Source organism: Thermothelomyces thermophilus, chromosome 2, assembly GCF_000226095.1.
Source record: "Thermothelomyces thermophilus ATCC 42464 chromosome 2, complete sequence".
Taxonomy (NCBI): Eukaryota; Fungi; Ascomycota; class Sordariomycetes; order Sordariales; family Chaetomiaceae; genus Thermothelomyces; species Thermothelomyces thermophilus.
Genome location: NC_016473.1, coordinates 1,112,569 through 1,125,579, shown reverse-complemented (window position 1 = coordinate 1,125,579; position 13,011 = coordinate 1,112,569). Strand labels below are relative to the sequence as shown.

Genomic DNA, 13,011 nt, shown 5'->3' with positions numbered 1-13,011 from the left:
CCTTAGACAAATTGGGACAACTTTTGGGGCACTTGGGCCATTGCGACGGAGCGACTCTTGCGGTGGGAACATACAGGAAGAGAACAAAGAATGGAACGGAAGGATTGCAACATGGCTTCAATTCACAAACGCGGGAATGCATACCTACCGCATCCGTTACTAATTGAAATCATGGCTAGGCACTCATGTTGTCGCTTCTCATCCGCATCGCATTGTGACGTACATACATAGGACGCTCCAGGCGAAGATGCCGAACCGCACTGCTTAATCACCCGAAATGCAGGGCGGACAAGAGGGGGAAAGAATAAGTACGGCGTCGCTGACGAGACTACCTATCTCCAGGCGCCCAATGCCGCATGGTCCCAACTCAGCCATGGATCTGTATGTATACAACGCAAGGCAATGGCAACCGACACTCCTCTCTCAGAGACGAGGCGAGACATGCAAAAAAGACAAGACACAACGACGACAAGGGAAACGAAACGAAAAAGGACAAAGACAAAAAAGACACCATTTGCCACCCTTTGCGCCATATAATCCCGCATCCCAACCAACTCTAGTAGACAGAACAAGCCGAGCAACACCCTACCATTCAGCAACCTTCCATCTGCCCGTTCCCCTCCCTTAGGGATCCACGGCAATTCACGAGGCCGCATGTCCGTGGGATGTGGAGGGCTGATTCCACGAAAGGTACGACGGATCTCCCAGCTTGCGGGGCTTCCACAAGAAGAAGGAGAGGATGAAGTAGACATCGAGGATCAAGCAGATGCCGCCCACAATCAAAAAGATGATTCCGGGCCAGATGTTGCGCGAACCCATGGTGGAGAGGGTGGTGATGACGAACGCCTTGCGACCATTATACACGGTCGTGTCAAAGTTGTCCTCAATGTCGATGTGGTACTGACCCGCCTTCATGGGGTCGTTGTCGTTCCTCTGGTAGAGCTTGTAGAAATTGGGCGTCGCGGCCAGCATCATCCAGTTCTGGAACGCCTCATCCTCCCTCAGATCCGGCGGGGGATTCTCGTCAGTATAACCGTTCTTGTACCGCCTCTCCCAGTTCGGCGGGGGTACAATCTGGTCGTAGCTGTACTTGGTCACGCCGTAGAGGTCCTTCATGCCACTCCAGGCGATCCCCTTAGTCGTCATGTTGTATGTCTCGTTTGCCGCGTTCGAACCCGGCACCGTCAGCAGGACGGGGCTGGAGAAGGTGTCATTGAACAGCGAGTTGGCCACGAGGCCGCATGGGTAAACGATCTTGCCGGTGCCCCGCCAATCCGAGGTGATCGGGTCGCAGGTCGAATCGTTGATGGTGCGGCCGTCAACGGCGTCGCCGAGCAGCTGCTTCGCGTTGAACGAGTTGACGTAGCGGCGATGGTTCTGGTAGAAGTTCTCCAGGTTGTAGAAGAAGCTGATGGTGGGCTGCAGCTCCTCGGGAATGTTGAATCTGATGCGGCAGTAGTCGCGCGGGTCTGTGAAGCCTTTGCCTTGAACCACCAGGGTTTCCTTCATCCACTCGGCTTCGTAAGGGTTGTAGCTGCTGTCCGTTTTTGAGAAGTGCGCTGATATATACTTTGAAGGCATCGGCTCGAATTTACTGGTGGCCTCTTTTTGACAGTTGGTATAGTTGATTCGAATATCGCGGACCTGGAGGCAGTCAAGCGACGGTGAGCATCCGCTGGCAAGCAGCGCCCAGGAACAAGAGGGCAAGAAGGGGCGGCACGCACTGTATATGCCAGATATGTCAACCAAGCGCCGAATCCGAGGTAGATGGCAGCCAGGATGGAGAAGATGGTGACAATGAGTTTAGGCGTCAGTACGCACTGCCAGGCACGCATACGCTGCTGGCGGAAGGCGGTGTTGGGCGGGCGATTCTTGTGCCCATCGTTTTCTGAAGCGGCGTCGCCAGCATCATTGGCGGCACCACGGCGACGTCGGAACGCCATGGCGGGCTATTCTGGTCGTCGGGTATGGCGGTCGGTCCCAGGGTCCCGGGATGTCAAGATGGTAGTTGTTGAATGGGAGCGTTTCAAAAGACACGGAGCCTTCGGCCTGGCGACGTACTGTGGGCCCGTGCATCGCTTGGCAAAGGGGCTGTGGCATGGCCCCAGGCTGTGGCACTGCGTTTTCGTGTTGGTGGCGGTCACGAGCTGTCGCACGTGTAATATATAATATCAGTAACTTGTACTCCGTAATAGTGCAAGTAATCCTGTACACCAGTTTGCCATCTGTAATGTTTGTTTAGCGCACGACTTACACCACTGTAAGTACCATGGTAGCCGAGTAAATGGCTGCACGTTCTAGGCTGGAAAAGAAACACGCAATGTATGTACACCGTGCAGAAAAGCAGCAGGACCCAGCTAGACTACTATAATAACTCGCTACTCCGCCTCCCACCGACGCCAAGTACTTCTTTCGTTTCTTACCAACACAATAGGAAATGCGTGTTAACCGGGCACAATTCCCAAAACGGCCATGTTAATTACTTGGCACGCAATTGTAAGTGTGTGCCTCGATACTCTTTAGGGCCACAGAGGAGACGATAGGCCATTGACATTGAGAGCAGCAGCAGTTCGATACGGACGCACTGAGCAGCCGCCTGCTGGTGATCTGTTCCAACTGGTTGCGAGATCCAATGCGATCTCGGGAGTGGGTAGTGTAGCAAACTAGTAGCTCACGCAGGACATTAACAAAAGCGGGTTTGGGTGCACTACTTAGTACTACTAACACAATGCGTACCTACACTACAATAACTCGGCCAAGTTCTGCCACCGACACCTCGACTACCAGCCGAGCGGCAATCTGCAAAAGAAGCCGCCAGAGAAGGTCATTGAAGCAAGCGACAGTAGTGTAACGTCGGCAAAAGCAACGGAAACCAACCAAGAGCACCCCACCATCGCCTTTGCTTCTGGATCGGGTGGTGTGCATGACACGCATCCGGATAACTAGAGTTAGGGCGGCCGGACCACTCCCGAGTCCGTGCGTCTTCTAGAAGCGTTCGACGCAAATGAGCGGTCATGCCGAGCGACAAACTGTGGAGAGTTACCAGGCATGGCCTAGTCTTGGAGGGGGATGGGGGCCACTGAAGGAGGGGAAGCTGGATGCTCGACCACAGTGTCAAGTAGCTCACCCCCATGATGAGGCCGGATCCCGTTTGGCTGGCTTGCATTTCATCATGCGACAAGGAGGTCAAGGTGCGGAAGCAGCACAATAAAGGGTTGGGATCGAGGGGAATATCGGGCCGCAGTGATCGCGCAGGCGATGAGTGAGGTTCCTGGGAGAAGAGGAAAATGATGTTTACCTACTGAATTTCTGGATTTGTTGCTCCAGTGCAGCCTTTTGATCGGCTGCACGTTAGTTAACCAGTGATGATGCATTCAGTTCAAGGAACGTGCGCCGGGCAGAGATACTGTCGGGCGGGAAGCACCCCACTCATTGACTGGAACCTCCCTTACCTTAAGCTTCAAGCTCCCATCTCCCCGCCTCCATCTCCAAACCTTCGCCTTCTCGTCAGGTCCCCCAATCATCATCTTGCTGCCCGTTTCCCTGCATGCCCATCTCCCCCGCTGTCGTGCCATCATCGTCGATCGACGGGAGTGCCTCGTCATTATTTCCCTGCCGTCGGTGTCGCCGATCTCTTTGCGCCTCCCAAGCAGAACGGGACTGGAGCGCAGTATCGGCCTAATCTCGCAATTCATCTCGCAAACCGTCGGTCTTGTCTGGATCAGCCTTTGTTAATCGCCCACACCGCTCCCCATCTGCGAATCAGCCATCCCAGCTTCATTTCCGCCAGTCTGGGCCGCTGCTGGGCTCCATCAAGCACGAATTGCCCGTGTCGCTGCTGCCTTTTGGCTGGTCCATCCCCCTTTCCCGCAGCTCCCGCTCTTGCGATATCTCTCGACACTTTCTGAGGCTTTGCCCGATACTTGCGGGAACAACACATTAACCAGATCAGCCTTGCGTCTTTGTCTGCCCACGCAGCCTGCAAGGCGGCAACACAAAGTAAGCCTTGATCAAGCTCATGCTCGGCCTGTCCCAATCTCCTGTTTTGTGCTGCGGTCCTGGGTAGACGTGACAGCGCCAGAGCCGTTCAGAGAACGATACTTGGGTTTCAGCTGTCAGTAACTGGTCTGAAATCCGTTGCAAGAGAGGCAGTTATTCGACAAACCATAGGCCTGCCAGTTCTGCAAGTCTTACTGTTTTGATTGCTTGCACCTCTTCCTGGTTTAATCCCCTTTGTGAACGTCCAGCTTGTGTCAAACCGCGCGTCTAACCCCATCTTCTACACAGGGTCCAGGGACATCTTGCCAACCACTCGGTTCAAAGACCCAACGATTTCTCCAGGAACCAGCGAGCATATATGGTTGTTGTTTGCCGCATCCTGTTCCGACACGATCAACTACAAGAACTTTGACGTATTCGACAGGAGCACGACCCGGGCATCCAATTTCGTGGAGAAATTCATCGACATGTCGGCCGCCGGCTTCACCAGCCCATTTGGGACAAATTCGAACCCGTTCGGATCCTCGAGACCTGATACAGGCGGTATGCAAAGGGTAGCCGAGGAAGACGAGAACGACAACGTCACTTCGCCGACAACGCCAAACTTTGGCCAGTCGGCAGGCAACTCATTCAGGGGACCGTTTGGGGGAGATTCCACTTCTGATTCCCAGCAATCTAGCATCAGAGGCCCGCCAAGTGCAGAGGGCTATCCGGCTCAATATAACTTTGGCCGGCGTACGTCGGTGTCGGCAGAGTCTCTGAAACCGGTTGGCGATAGCTACGACAACTGGTCGCCCCCTGTACATGCCAAGACGCCGGAGCAATTGGACCGTTTGAAGAAGGCCATCAGCGGCAACTTCCTCTTCAGCCACCTCGATGACGAGCAGAGTGCCCAGGTCCTTGGGGCCTTGGTAGAGAAGCCGATTCCCACCAAAGGGATCAAGGTGAGAACGCTTGAGCGAATTCGACAACGACGGGCCCTCCCGAGAACCTGTCTAACTTTCGACTAGGTTATCACGCAAGGCGATGCCGGGGACTTCTTCTACGTGGTTGAAAAGGGTAGCTTTGACGTCTATGTCAACAACAGTGGCTCGTTGCAACCTGGCCCTGACGGTATGGGGCAGAAGGTCGGCACGATCGAGGCCGGGGGGTCGTTTGGCGAGCTCGCGCTGATGTACAACGCACCCCGGGCCGCGACGGTCATTTCGGCGGAACCGCAGTGCACGCTATGGGCTCTGGACCGCGTGACCTTCCGCCGGATTCTAATGGAGTCGACCTTTGCACGCCGTCGTATGTACGAGGGCTTTCTGGAAGAAGTGCCCTTGCTGTCGACTCTAACCCCGTACGAGCGGTCCAAGATCGCCGATGCTCTCGAGAGTCAAAAGTTCCCGGCCGGCCATACCATTATCCAGGAGGGAGACCCAGGCCACTCGTTCTACCTGCTCGAGTCCGGCGAGGCCGTTGCGTATAGGAGCGGCAACGATACCCCGGTCAAGCACTACAAGAAGGGCGATTTCTTTGGCGAGCTGGCACTACTTAACGACGCGCCGCGCGCGGCTAGTGTTGTGAGCCAAACCGAGGTCAAGGTCGCCCGGCTCGGCAAGTCGGCCTTCCAGCGGCTGCTGGGCCCGGTCGAGGGCATCATGAGACGGACCAAGTACGTGGGTGTCAAGACGGGACTGGACGAGGTAGATTCGCTACAGGTTTCTTAGAATGAGGGAAGGTAGCCGTCTGGACGTGGATCGGGAGGGTGGTGGTGGTTAGCGGTGGGAATAGTGCATGTCGGATGTTTCGGCGAAAGAAGAAAGGGAAGCAGAAGAAAAAAAGAAGGAGCAGAAGTGCAGGATCGTATCAGGACCAGGGAGGCGTTAAGGGATTCCCAAGGCTCGTTCCACCAAAGACTTGACCCCATTGCCACCAGATGGCCAACCAGAAATATCACAAACAAGGTACAATCTAGGTACCATTATCTTGTCATATCGAAACCAATAGGTATTTGCTTTGCACGCCCATGAAAATGCAAACCCTGTATATCCCCCTTGTTCCTGACCATGACATGACCGACCAAAACCCCCGTCCAACAAGAACGAAAAACAATCCAGCACCTTTTGAGTTGCTCCTCCGTCAGGTTTCTCGAGTAGACTCCGGCATCTCCGAAACTTGATTTCCATTCCGTGCAACCTAGGGCAGAGCCACACACATTCTTTGTCCCCAGACAAAGGTCTCACCACGTCACGCACCCTCAGCCAACCGCCTCCTCAGGTCCAAAACCTCCCTCCTGACCCTCTCGACGGCAGCCTCCGTCTCCAGCACCCTGCCGATGCCGGTCCTCCAGGCGGCCTCGAGCGAGGCCATCTCGGCGCCGACGGCGTCCTGCGCCTCCTTGCGGCGCAGGGTGACCAGGTCGACCTCGCGGCGGGCCTCGGCCAGCTCCCTCTCGAGCGCGCGGAGCTCGCCCTCGAGCTGGTAGTTTCCCATCAGCCAGGCGTTCTTGCCGTAGCTGTCGAGCAGCGCGAGGTGGGCACGGCGGGCGGCGACGTGCGCGTGCGACGTGTAGGCGCGCGCGAGGGCCGCGCGCAGGACGGCCGAAGCGCCGCCGGACCCGGGCTCGGCCAGCTCCTCCTCCGAGGGCGGCTCCGGCGCCTCGTACCGGCTCAGGTCGAGCGCCGCCAGCTTGGCCTTGGCCGGGTCCGGCGCGGAGGCGAGCCGCTCGAGCTCGCCGGCCAGGAGCGGGGTGAGGAAGGTGGTCGGCTGCGGGGGCGGCGGGAGGAGGGCGTGGTGCGGGTCGTCGGGGACCAGGGAACGCTCCTGGGCGATGAGGGCTTCGGCAGCGGCGCGTTCGGCGGGTGTTGGGTCTGGATCAATGTCTGGTTGTGTTGCGTGGGCGGTTAGCTCGAGATGCTTGTCTCTTTGTCTCTGTTTTTCTTTCGTTCTTTCTTTCTTTCTTCTTGCTTTGGGGAACAGTGGTGGAAGGGAAGGGGAGGGGCTTACATGGGAGCGACTCGTGGACGATGGTAATGGGCATGGTGCAATTGAAGGTGTTGATTCGTCCGGATGTCGCTTATATTTTGAAAATTCGATGGCTTCTGGGTCCAAATCGTTCCGTTTGGAATTTCAGCGACCCCGGGGGAGGTTAAACGTGGGTGAAAGCAATTGTCTGTTGTCAATGGCTTGATTGCAGATGCATGTGTTCAGGTACTATCATGGCCCCGTCGCAACCCACAGCGATACACTTATCCGTATCACTTTTTGTTAGTTACTGTGTTTGCGACGCGGTTGACCACTGCAGCAGAACTTCTTCCTGCGCAGTCTCCACTTTGCGCGCAGTGGCCTCTTGGCAGCAAACCTCCCGCTATGTAAAGATGCTATCGAATCGGAAAATTTCCAGGCGGATGACGGCAGCCAAGGCGCTGTTGTCTGGGTGGCAGTGTTCAAGCCCGACTCAACCCGTTAACCTGCTGTGTGCCCATGGCGGGCACTTGCCGGGGGTTTAACAAACGTCTGCTTCTACGGTGGTTGCAATCGATGGATGATGTGACCTGTAGTTCGCCTCTCACCAAATGCATAGATAAGGTGTCTGCCTAGATATAACCTAGAACAACTATTATTCCCTTCGTCTCCATTCGTAGTGTTCTGCCACTGCCAGTTCCACTTTCCGCCATGGGAGAACAACCAGAACAGGCAGTGCCTTCGCTACCCTTCGCAGAAGCGGAGACTGGAAAGGGCGACACTCCCAGGCGACCCGAATTCAGGAACGGCCCGCCCGATACTCGCCCAAGTCAGCAGCATCAAGTAGAAAAACGGGAGAACACCACGACAAGCAGCGGTAGTAGGCAACGATATCGCCGAGTGTTTTACTATTGCGCTGCGATACTCCTTCACCTCATCTTCATTCGCCTGGTATACGAGGCGTTTTCGCCTCGATGGACGACCCCGTTGTTACGTGCGTCGGACCAAGACGAGGCGACCTCGTCTTTCGGGGACCGATATCTCGTTGGAGTCGGGAAGGCCGACATCACAGGCCCTGTGGTTGAGGTCAACCTGATGGGCTACGCAGATCCCAAGCAGGTCGGCACCGGCTTACGGCAACGACTTTACTCGCGGGCGTTCATTGTCGGGAGCATCGATAGGCCCGAGGATCGATTTGTCTACTTGGTGCTGGACACGCAGTCGGGGGATACGGCTATACGATACGGCATCATCAACGGCCTCAAGAAGCTTGGGCCGTCTTACGCCGTCTACAGCCATCACAACGTTGCCGTAACGGGTACTCACTCGCATGCGGGGCCCGCCGGGTGGCTGAACTACTTGCTCCCCCAGATTACCAGCAAGGGCTTTGACCACCAAGGATACCGTGCAATTGTCGACGGTGCCCTGCTCTCGATTCGCCGTGCGCACGAGAGCCTCCAACCAGGGTACCTGAGCGTTGGCACCACCAAGGTCTACGGCGCCAACATCAACCGCAGCTTGTTTGCTTATCTTGCCAACCCAGAGCGGGAGCGCGCTAAGTACAACACGAGTGCCGACGACGATGGCTCGGTCGAGAAGGACTTGACCCTGCTCAAGTTCCAGCGGGCCTCGGATGGGAAGAACATTGGCGTCCTGACCTGGTTCCCGACCCACGGGACCTCGCTGCTGGGCAACAACACTCTGATCGCGGGCGACAACAAGGGAGTGGCCGCCTATCTGTTTGAGAGGAGCGCCCGAGGGGACCCTGCGGCAGCCGAAGACTTCGTGGCCGGCTTTTCGCAGGCCAACGTCGGCGACACCAGCCCAAACGTCCTCGGCGCCTGGTGCGAAGACGGCTCCGGGCAAATGTGCAGCTTCGAGAACAGCACTTGCAGCGATGGCAAGTCACAAGCTTGCCATGGCCGGGGCCCCTTCTTCCGGGTCCAAGACAACGGGGCGAGCTCATGCTTCGAGATTGGGAAGCGGCAGTTCGAGCCTGCTAAAGCCCTCTACGACAAGCTGCAGCGCGATCCGACGCCGGTGCGAGGCGGCACCGTCAAGTCATTCCACACCTTCCACAACATGTCCGGCTTCTCCTTTGCTCTCCCCAATGGCTCCGAAGCCCGCACCTGCCCTGCCGCGCTCGGGTACTCGTTCGCAGCCGGAACCTCGGACGGCCCGGGAGCGTTTGACTTTACGCAGCACAATGGCAATGAAAACACAACGTCACCGGTTTGGAAAGTCGTCTCGCGCCTCCTGAAAGACGCGACCCCCGCGCAGCGAGCATGCCATGCCCCCAAGCCCATCCTCCTCGATGTGGGCGAGCTACACAAACCCTACGATTGGACGCCGAATGTCGTCGACGTACAGGCCTTCCGCGTCGGGCAGCTCGTCATCATCGTCAGCCCGGGCGAGGCGACCACCATGGCCGGCAGGCGATGGAAGGACGCGGTCAGAGACGCTTCCGCGAAGCTCTTTGCTGACGAGCCCCGCGGGCAGTCTAGCAGCAGCTCCGCCGCCTCCCCCGTCGTGGTCATTGGCGGGCCCGCCAACAGCTACACGCACTACATCACGACCGAGGAGGAGTATGCCATCCAGCGGTACGAGGGCGCCTCGACGCTGTACGGCCCGCACACGCTCGCCGCCTACATCAACGTGACGCTGTCGCTCCTGCACTACCTGGGCGATGGCGCGCCGGCGCCCCCGTCGCACGAGGATGTCGGCCTGTTCCCGCCGGACAACTCGGAGCGGTCGTTGTCCTTCATCTCGCCCGTCGTGGTGGACAGGGCGCCCATGTTCAAGTCGTTCGGCCAGGTGACGGCGGACGTGGAGCGGGTCTACCGCAGAGGGGACCCGCCGGTGCGCGCCGTGTTTGTGGGCGCTAACCCGAGGAACAACCTGCGTCTCGAGGGGACGTTTGCGGCCGTGGAGAAGTTGAGTCTGCTGAGGGAGGGCAGTCAGTCCGTCTGGGAGAGGGTCAGGGACGATGGCGACTGGGCGCTGACGTTCCACTGGCGGAGGACGAGCGAGATCCTCGGGACCAGCGAGGTCGAGATTGCGTGGGAGCCCGAGGATTGGGCCGAGCCGGGAGTCTATCGGCTTAGGTATTACGGGGACGCGAAGAGCCTGGGAGGAGACACCGAGGCGTTTGAGGGCGTCAGTTCACCGTTCACTCTGTTGTAAGGCGTCTGGATTATTGTAGGCGGGGGCGCATCACTTGTTGGGTACAGGAGAGGGAGGACACGGATATCTCGTCGGGCGTTCTGGTCTTTTTCCTTTATTCGTATCTGAGGAACGGATCAATAGGACGTTGGACGAGGACACATGAACACATGGACTAGTGTAAGCATCTGAGATTGAGATGTTTTGAGGAGCAATTGAACAAATGGGATAGTAGCAGCAACCAGCGACTAGTGAAGTACGTACTTTCGATGAAAAGCATCGGATGAACCTACTGTGTAAGCTGACGGACCAGCGCATGCATCCGAGCGGGCCTGCACAGTACGGAATTTCCATTCCTGTGTTTTCCATGTTGTTCTCGTTCGATTTGCATAGAGCTCGAAGGAGCTACCCCACCCATGACGCAACAGCTGAGCTTCCCGGAACGCCCCGGTTGCCCTGCCTCTCTCCTCTTCTACACAGCCCGCTCACGCTCGAATCCATCGCCAACTGCAGCGCAGGGAACTTGAGCCACATATTCCTTTTTTCGGCTTCGATTCGAGCCGTTGTTTCTTCCTTTCTTCCATGACCTGTCGTTTTTTTTAAAAAAAATTCATCCTAGTTGTATATCGAATACCATAAAAGAGGGAAGAGAACCGAGGGGAACACAGGCTCCAGCAGCTCCTCCCCGCCCCTCCTCTCGTCGTTTCTTCTCGACGTAAACCAAAAAAAAAGAAAAAAAAAGTGGATCAAGGGTCTGCAAATCCACTGATCTCGCTTAGAAAACTTGCAACGAACCCGCTGCCAGGTCCATTATGCACTCGTTCAAGCTGCTCAAGCGCCGCATAACCGAGATGTTCCACTCACTGGAAGAGTCGATACCTTCCATGCCCTCGCTAGGCGGGCATGGCAGGAGCAGCGCCATGAAGGGGACTTGGGAGAAGCTCCAGATCCCCCCGCTTCCCCGGTCGTCCCATTCGGCTGACATCGTCGGCGGCACACTCTACATTTTCGGCGGCGAGGTCGAGCCCCGGCGCCCGGTCGACAACGACATGCACGCCATCACGCTGCCCTCGAGCGGCGCCCAGGCCGACTACTACGCCATCGAGGCCAAACCTGCCAAGCCCGCAGCTCGCCCCGGCGCCGAGAAGCCCGTCATTCCTATTGTGAAAGAGCCCGAGCCCGAGGCCGCGGACGGAGAAGAGCCGGCCAAGGGAGCCGGGGCCGGAGCCGGGACCGGGACCCCCGACGACAAGGAGCTCTCGGAAGTCCCGCTCACCACTCCATCCCCCGAGGCCGGTCTGGGCGGCGACGGCGGCGGCAGCGGCGACAGCATCATCTCTCCCGCTTCGCGCCCCGACCTCCCGGACGTCCCACCTCCGCGCGTCGGGCACGCGACCGCCGTGATCGGCCACCGCATCTTCCTCTTCGGCGGCCGCGGGGGCCCCGACATGACCCCGCTCGACGAAGGCGGCCGCGTCTGGGTGTTCGACACGCGCACCCACCTCTGGTCCTTCCTCGACCCCCGGCCAGCCGCCGCCAACCTCCCGGACATCCCGCGTCCGGCCCCGCGGAGCTACCACTCAGCCGCTGCCACCCCAAAGCCCGACACCTTCTCCGCCAAGCCCCCGGCCCACTCCCACAGCAACAACAACAAGACGGAAGCATGGCGGGACTGGGCCCTCGGCACCTCGGCCGAGGCCGAGCGCACGCTCGGCACCCCGCAGCGGCCCGTGGTGGGCGTGCTGGCGGAGCGCGCCACGGACCCCGAGGACGACGGGTACGGCACCTTCATCATCCACGGCGGCTGCCTGGCGCCGTCCGCGCCCGGCGCGCCCACGGAGCGCGCCTCCGATGTCTGGGCCTTCGACGTGCGCTCTCGCGTGTGGCAGCGGCTGCCCGACGCCCCGGGCGCCCCCCGCGGCGGCGCCGCCCTGGCCATCAGCCGCGGCCGGCTGTACCGCTTCGGCGGCTTCAACGGCGCGTCGCAGGAGGGCGGCCAGCTCGACTTCCTGGAGCTCGGCGTCGACGTCTTCGACGACCAGGTCAGCCGCGGCGAGGCGGTGCTGTGCGCCCGCGGCGGGTGGAAGAGCCTGCTCTTCGGCAAGGAGGACGTCGGCTACGACGACGAGGAGGCGGGTACGGGAGCGCGCTGGCCCGGCAGTAGGAGCGTGGCCGGGCTCGAGGCCGTCACGGTCGGCGGCGGGCGCGAGTACCTCGTGCTGGTGTTCGGCGAGCGCGAGGCGTCGGGCGTGGGCCACGCGGCCGCCGGGCGGTTCTGGGATGACGTCTGGGCCTTTCAGGTGCCGCCCGAGGACATGTCGCTCGCCAGCGTGGCCGACACGGCCCTCTCGGTCGTCGGCAGGAAGAGCGGCGAGGGCACGTGGACGAGGGTCCAGCTGGGCCCGCACGACGACGAGGACGACGCCTCGGCTGACGGTCCCGGGCCCAGGGGCTGGATCGCCACCGCACCCATGGGCGAGCTCGAGGAGAACGGCATCGTCGTGTTTGGCGGCCTCGACGAGCGGAACCGCCGGCTTGGCGACGGCTGGATCCTACGACTGGACTGAAAAAAAAAGCTCCTCGCGCGCGCGGTCAGCAGAGATTTTTGGGCCCCGGCTTTTTTTTTCCCTCTTCTAAATGACCGACTATGCGTGTTTGGCGGGATAAGTACGTTGATTAATATGGCTACGCGGACGTTGGCGGCCGAAGGGCTTTTGATTTGCTATGCGAAATGCAACTGAGGACGGGGAGTTTGGGGGGCGGCGTCTCGTCCATCGCCAGGGAACAGCAACCTGTTTTCCTTTTATTTTGTGTACTACCGAGAGAGTTAGCCCCGGAATATTAAATAAGTCTTGAATTCGGGCCGTCGTGTGAAAAGACCCGTCATGTTCATCACTGCAC

At 58.8% G+C, this 13,011-nt stretch overlaps 5 protein-coding genes across 5 annotated transcripts; 4 read left to right on the top strand and 1 right to left on the bottom strand.

Annotated features, from left to right (window-relative positions):
• Nucleotides 1-373: 373 nt before the first annotated feature.
• Nucleotides 374-628, top strand: MYCTH_101019 (uncharacterized protein; the record flags this gene model as incomplete). Its single annotated transcript, XM_003661219.1, has 1 exon — nt 374-628. The coding sequence occupies one exon, from the start codon at nt 374-376 to the stop codon at nt 626-628; it is 255 nt and encodes an 84-aa protein (XP_003661267.1).
• A 7-nt stretch (nt 629-635) lies between these two features.
• MYCTH_2300439 (uncharacterized protein) lies at nt 636-2,063 on the bottom strand. The gene is made up of 2 exons (XM_003661218.1): nt 1,725-2,063; nt 636-1,644 (listed from the first exon to the last, which is right to left on the bottom strand). The coding sequence occupies exons 1-2, from the start codon at nt 1,941-1,943 to the stop codon at nt 643-645; spliced, it is 1,221 nt and encodes a 406-aa protein (XP_003661266.1). The 5' UTR covers nt 1,944-2,063; the 3' UTR covers nt 636-642.
• A 1,459-nt stretch (nt 2,064-3,522) lies between these two features.
• MYCTH_2138041 (uncharacterized protein) lies at nt 3,523-7,259 on the top strand. The gene is made up of 4 exons (XM_003661217.1): nt 3,523-3,999; nt 4,288-4,943; nt 5,010-6,866; nt 6,991-7,259. Exons 2-3 carry the CDS (start codon nt 4,467-4,469, stop codon nt 5,709-5,711), a joined length of 1,179 nt encoding a protein of 392 aa, XP_003661265.1. The 5' UTR covers nt 3,523-3,999; nt 4,288-4,466; the 3' UTR covers nt 5,712-6,866; nt 6,991-7,259.
• A 274-nt stretch (nt 7,260-7,533) lies between these two features.
• On the top strand, nt 7,534-10,446 carry MYCTH_2300436 (uncharacterized protein). The gene has a single exon (XM_003661216.1). It carries the CDS (start codon nt 7,660-7,662, stop codon nt 10,129-10,131), a length of 2,472 nt encoding a protein of 823 aa, XP_003661264.1. The 5' UTR covers nt 7,534-7,659; the 3' UTR covers nt 10,132-10,446.
• Nucleotides 10,447-10,817: 371 nt separating this feature from the next.
• MYCTH_2300435 (uncharacterized protein) lies at nt 10,818-13,010 on the top strand. Its single transcript, XM_003661215.1, has one exon. The coding sequence runs from the start codon at nt 10,923-10,925 to the stop codon at nt 12,675-12,677; it is 1,755 nt and encodes a 584-aa protein (XP_003661263.1). The 5' UTR covers nt 10,818-10,922; the 3' UTR covers nt 12,678-13,010.
• Nucleotide 13,011: the final 1 nt, after the last annotated feature.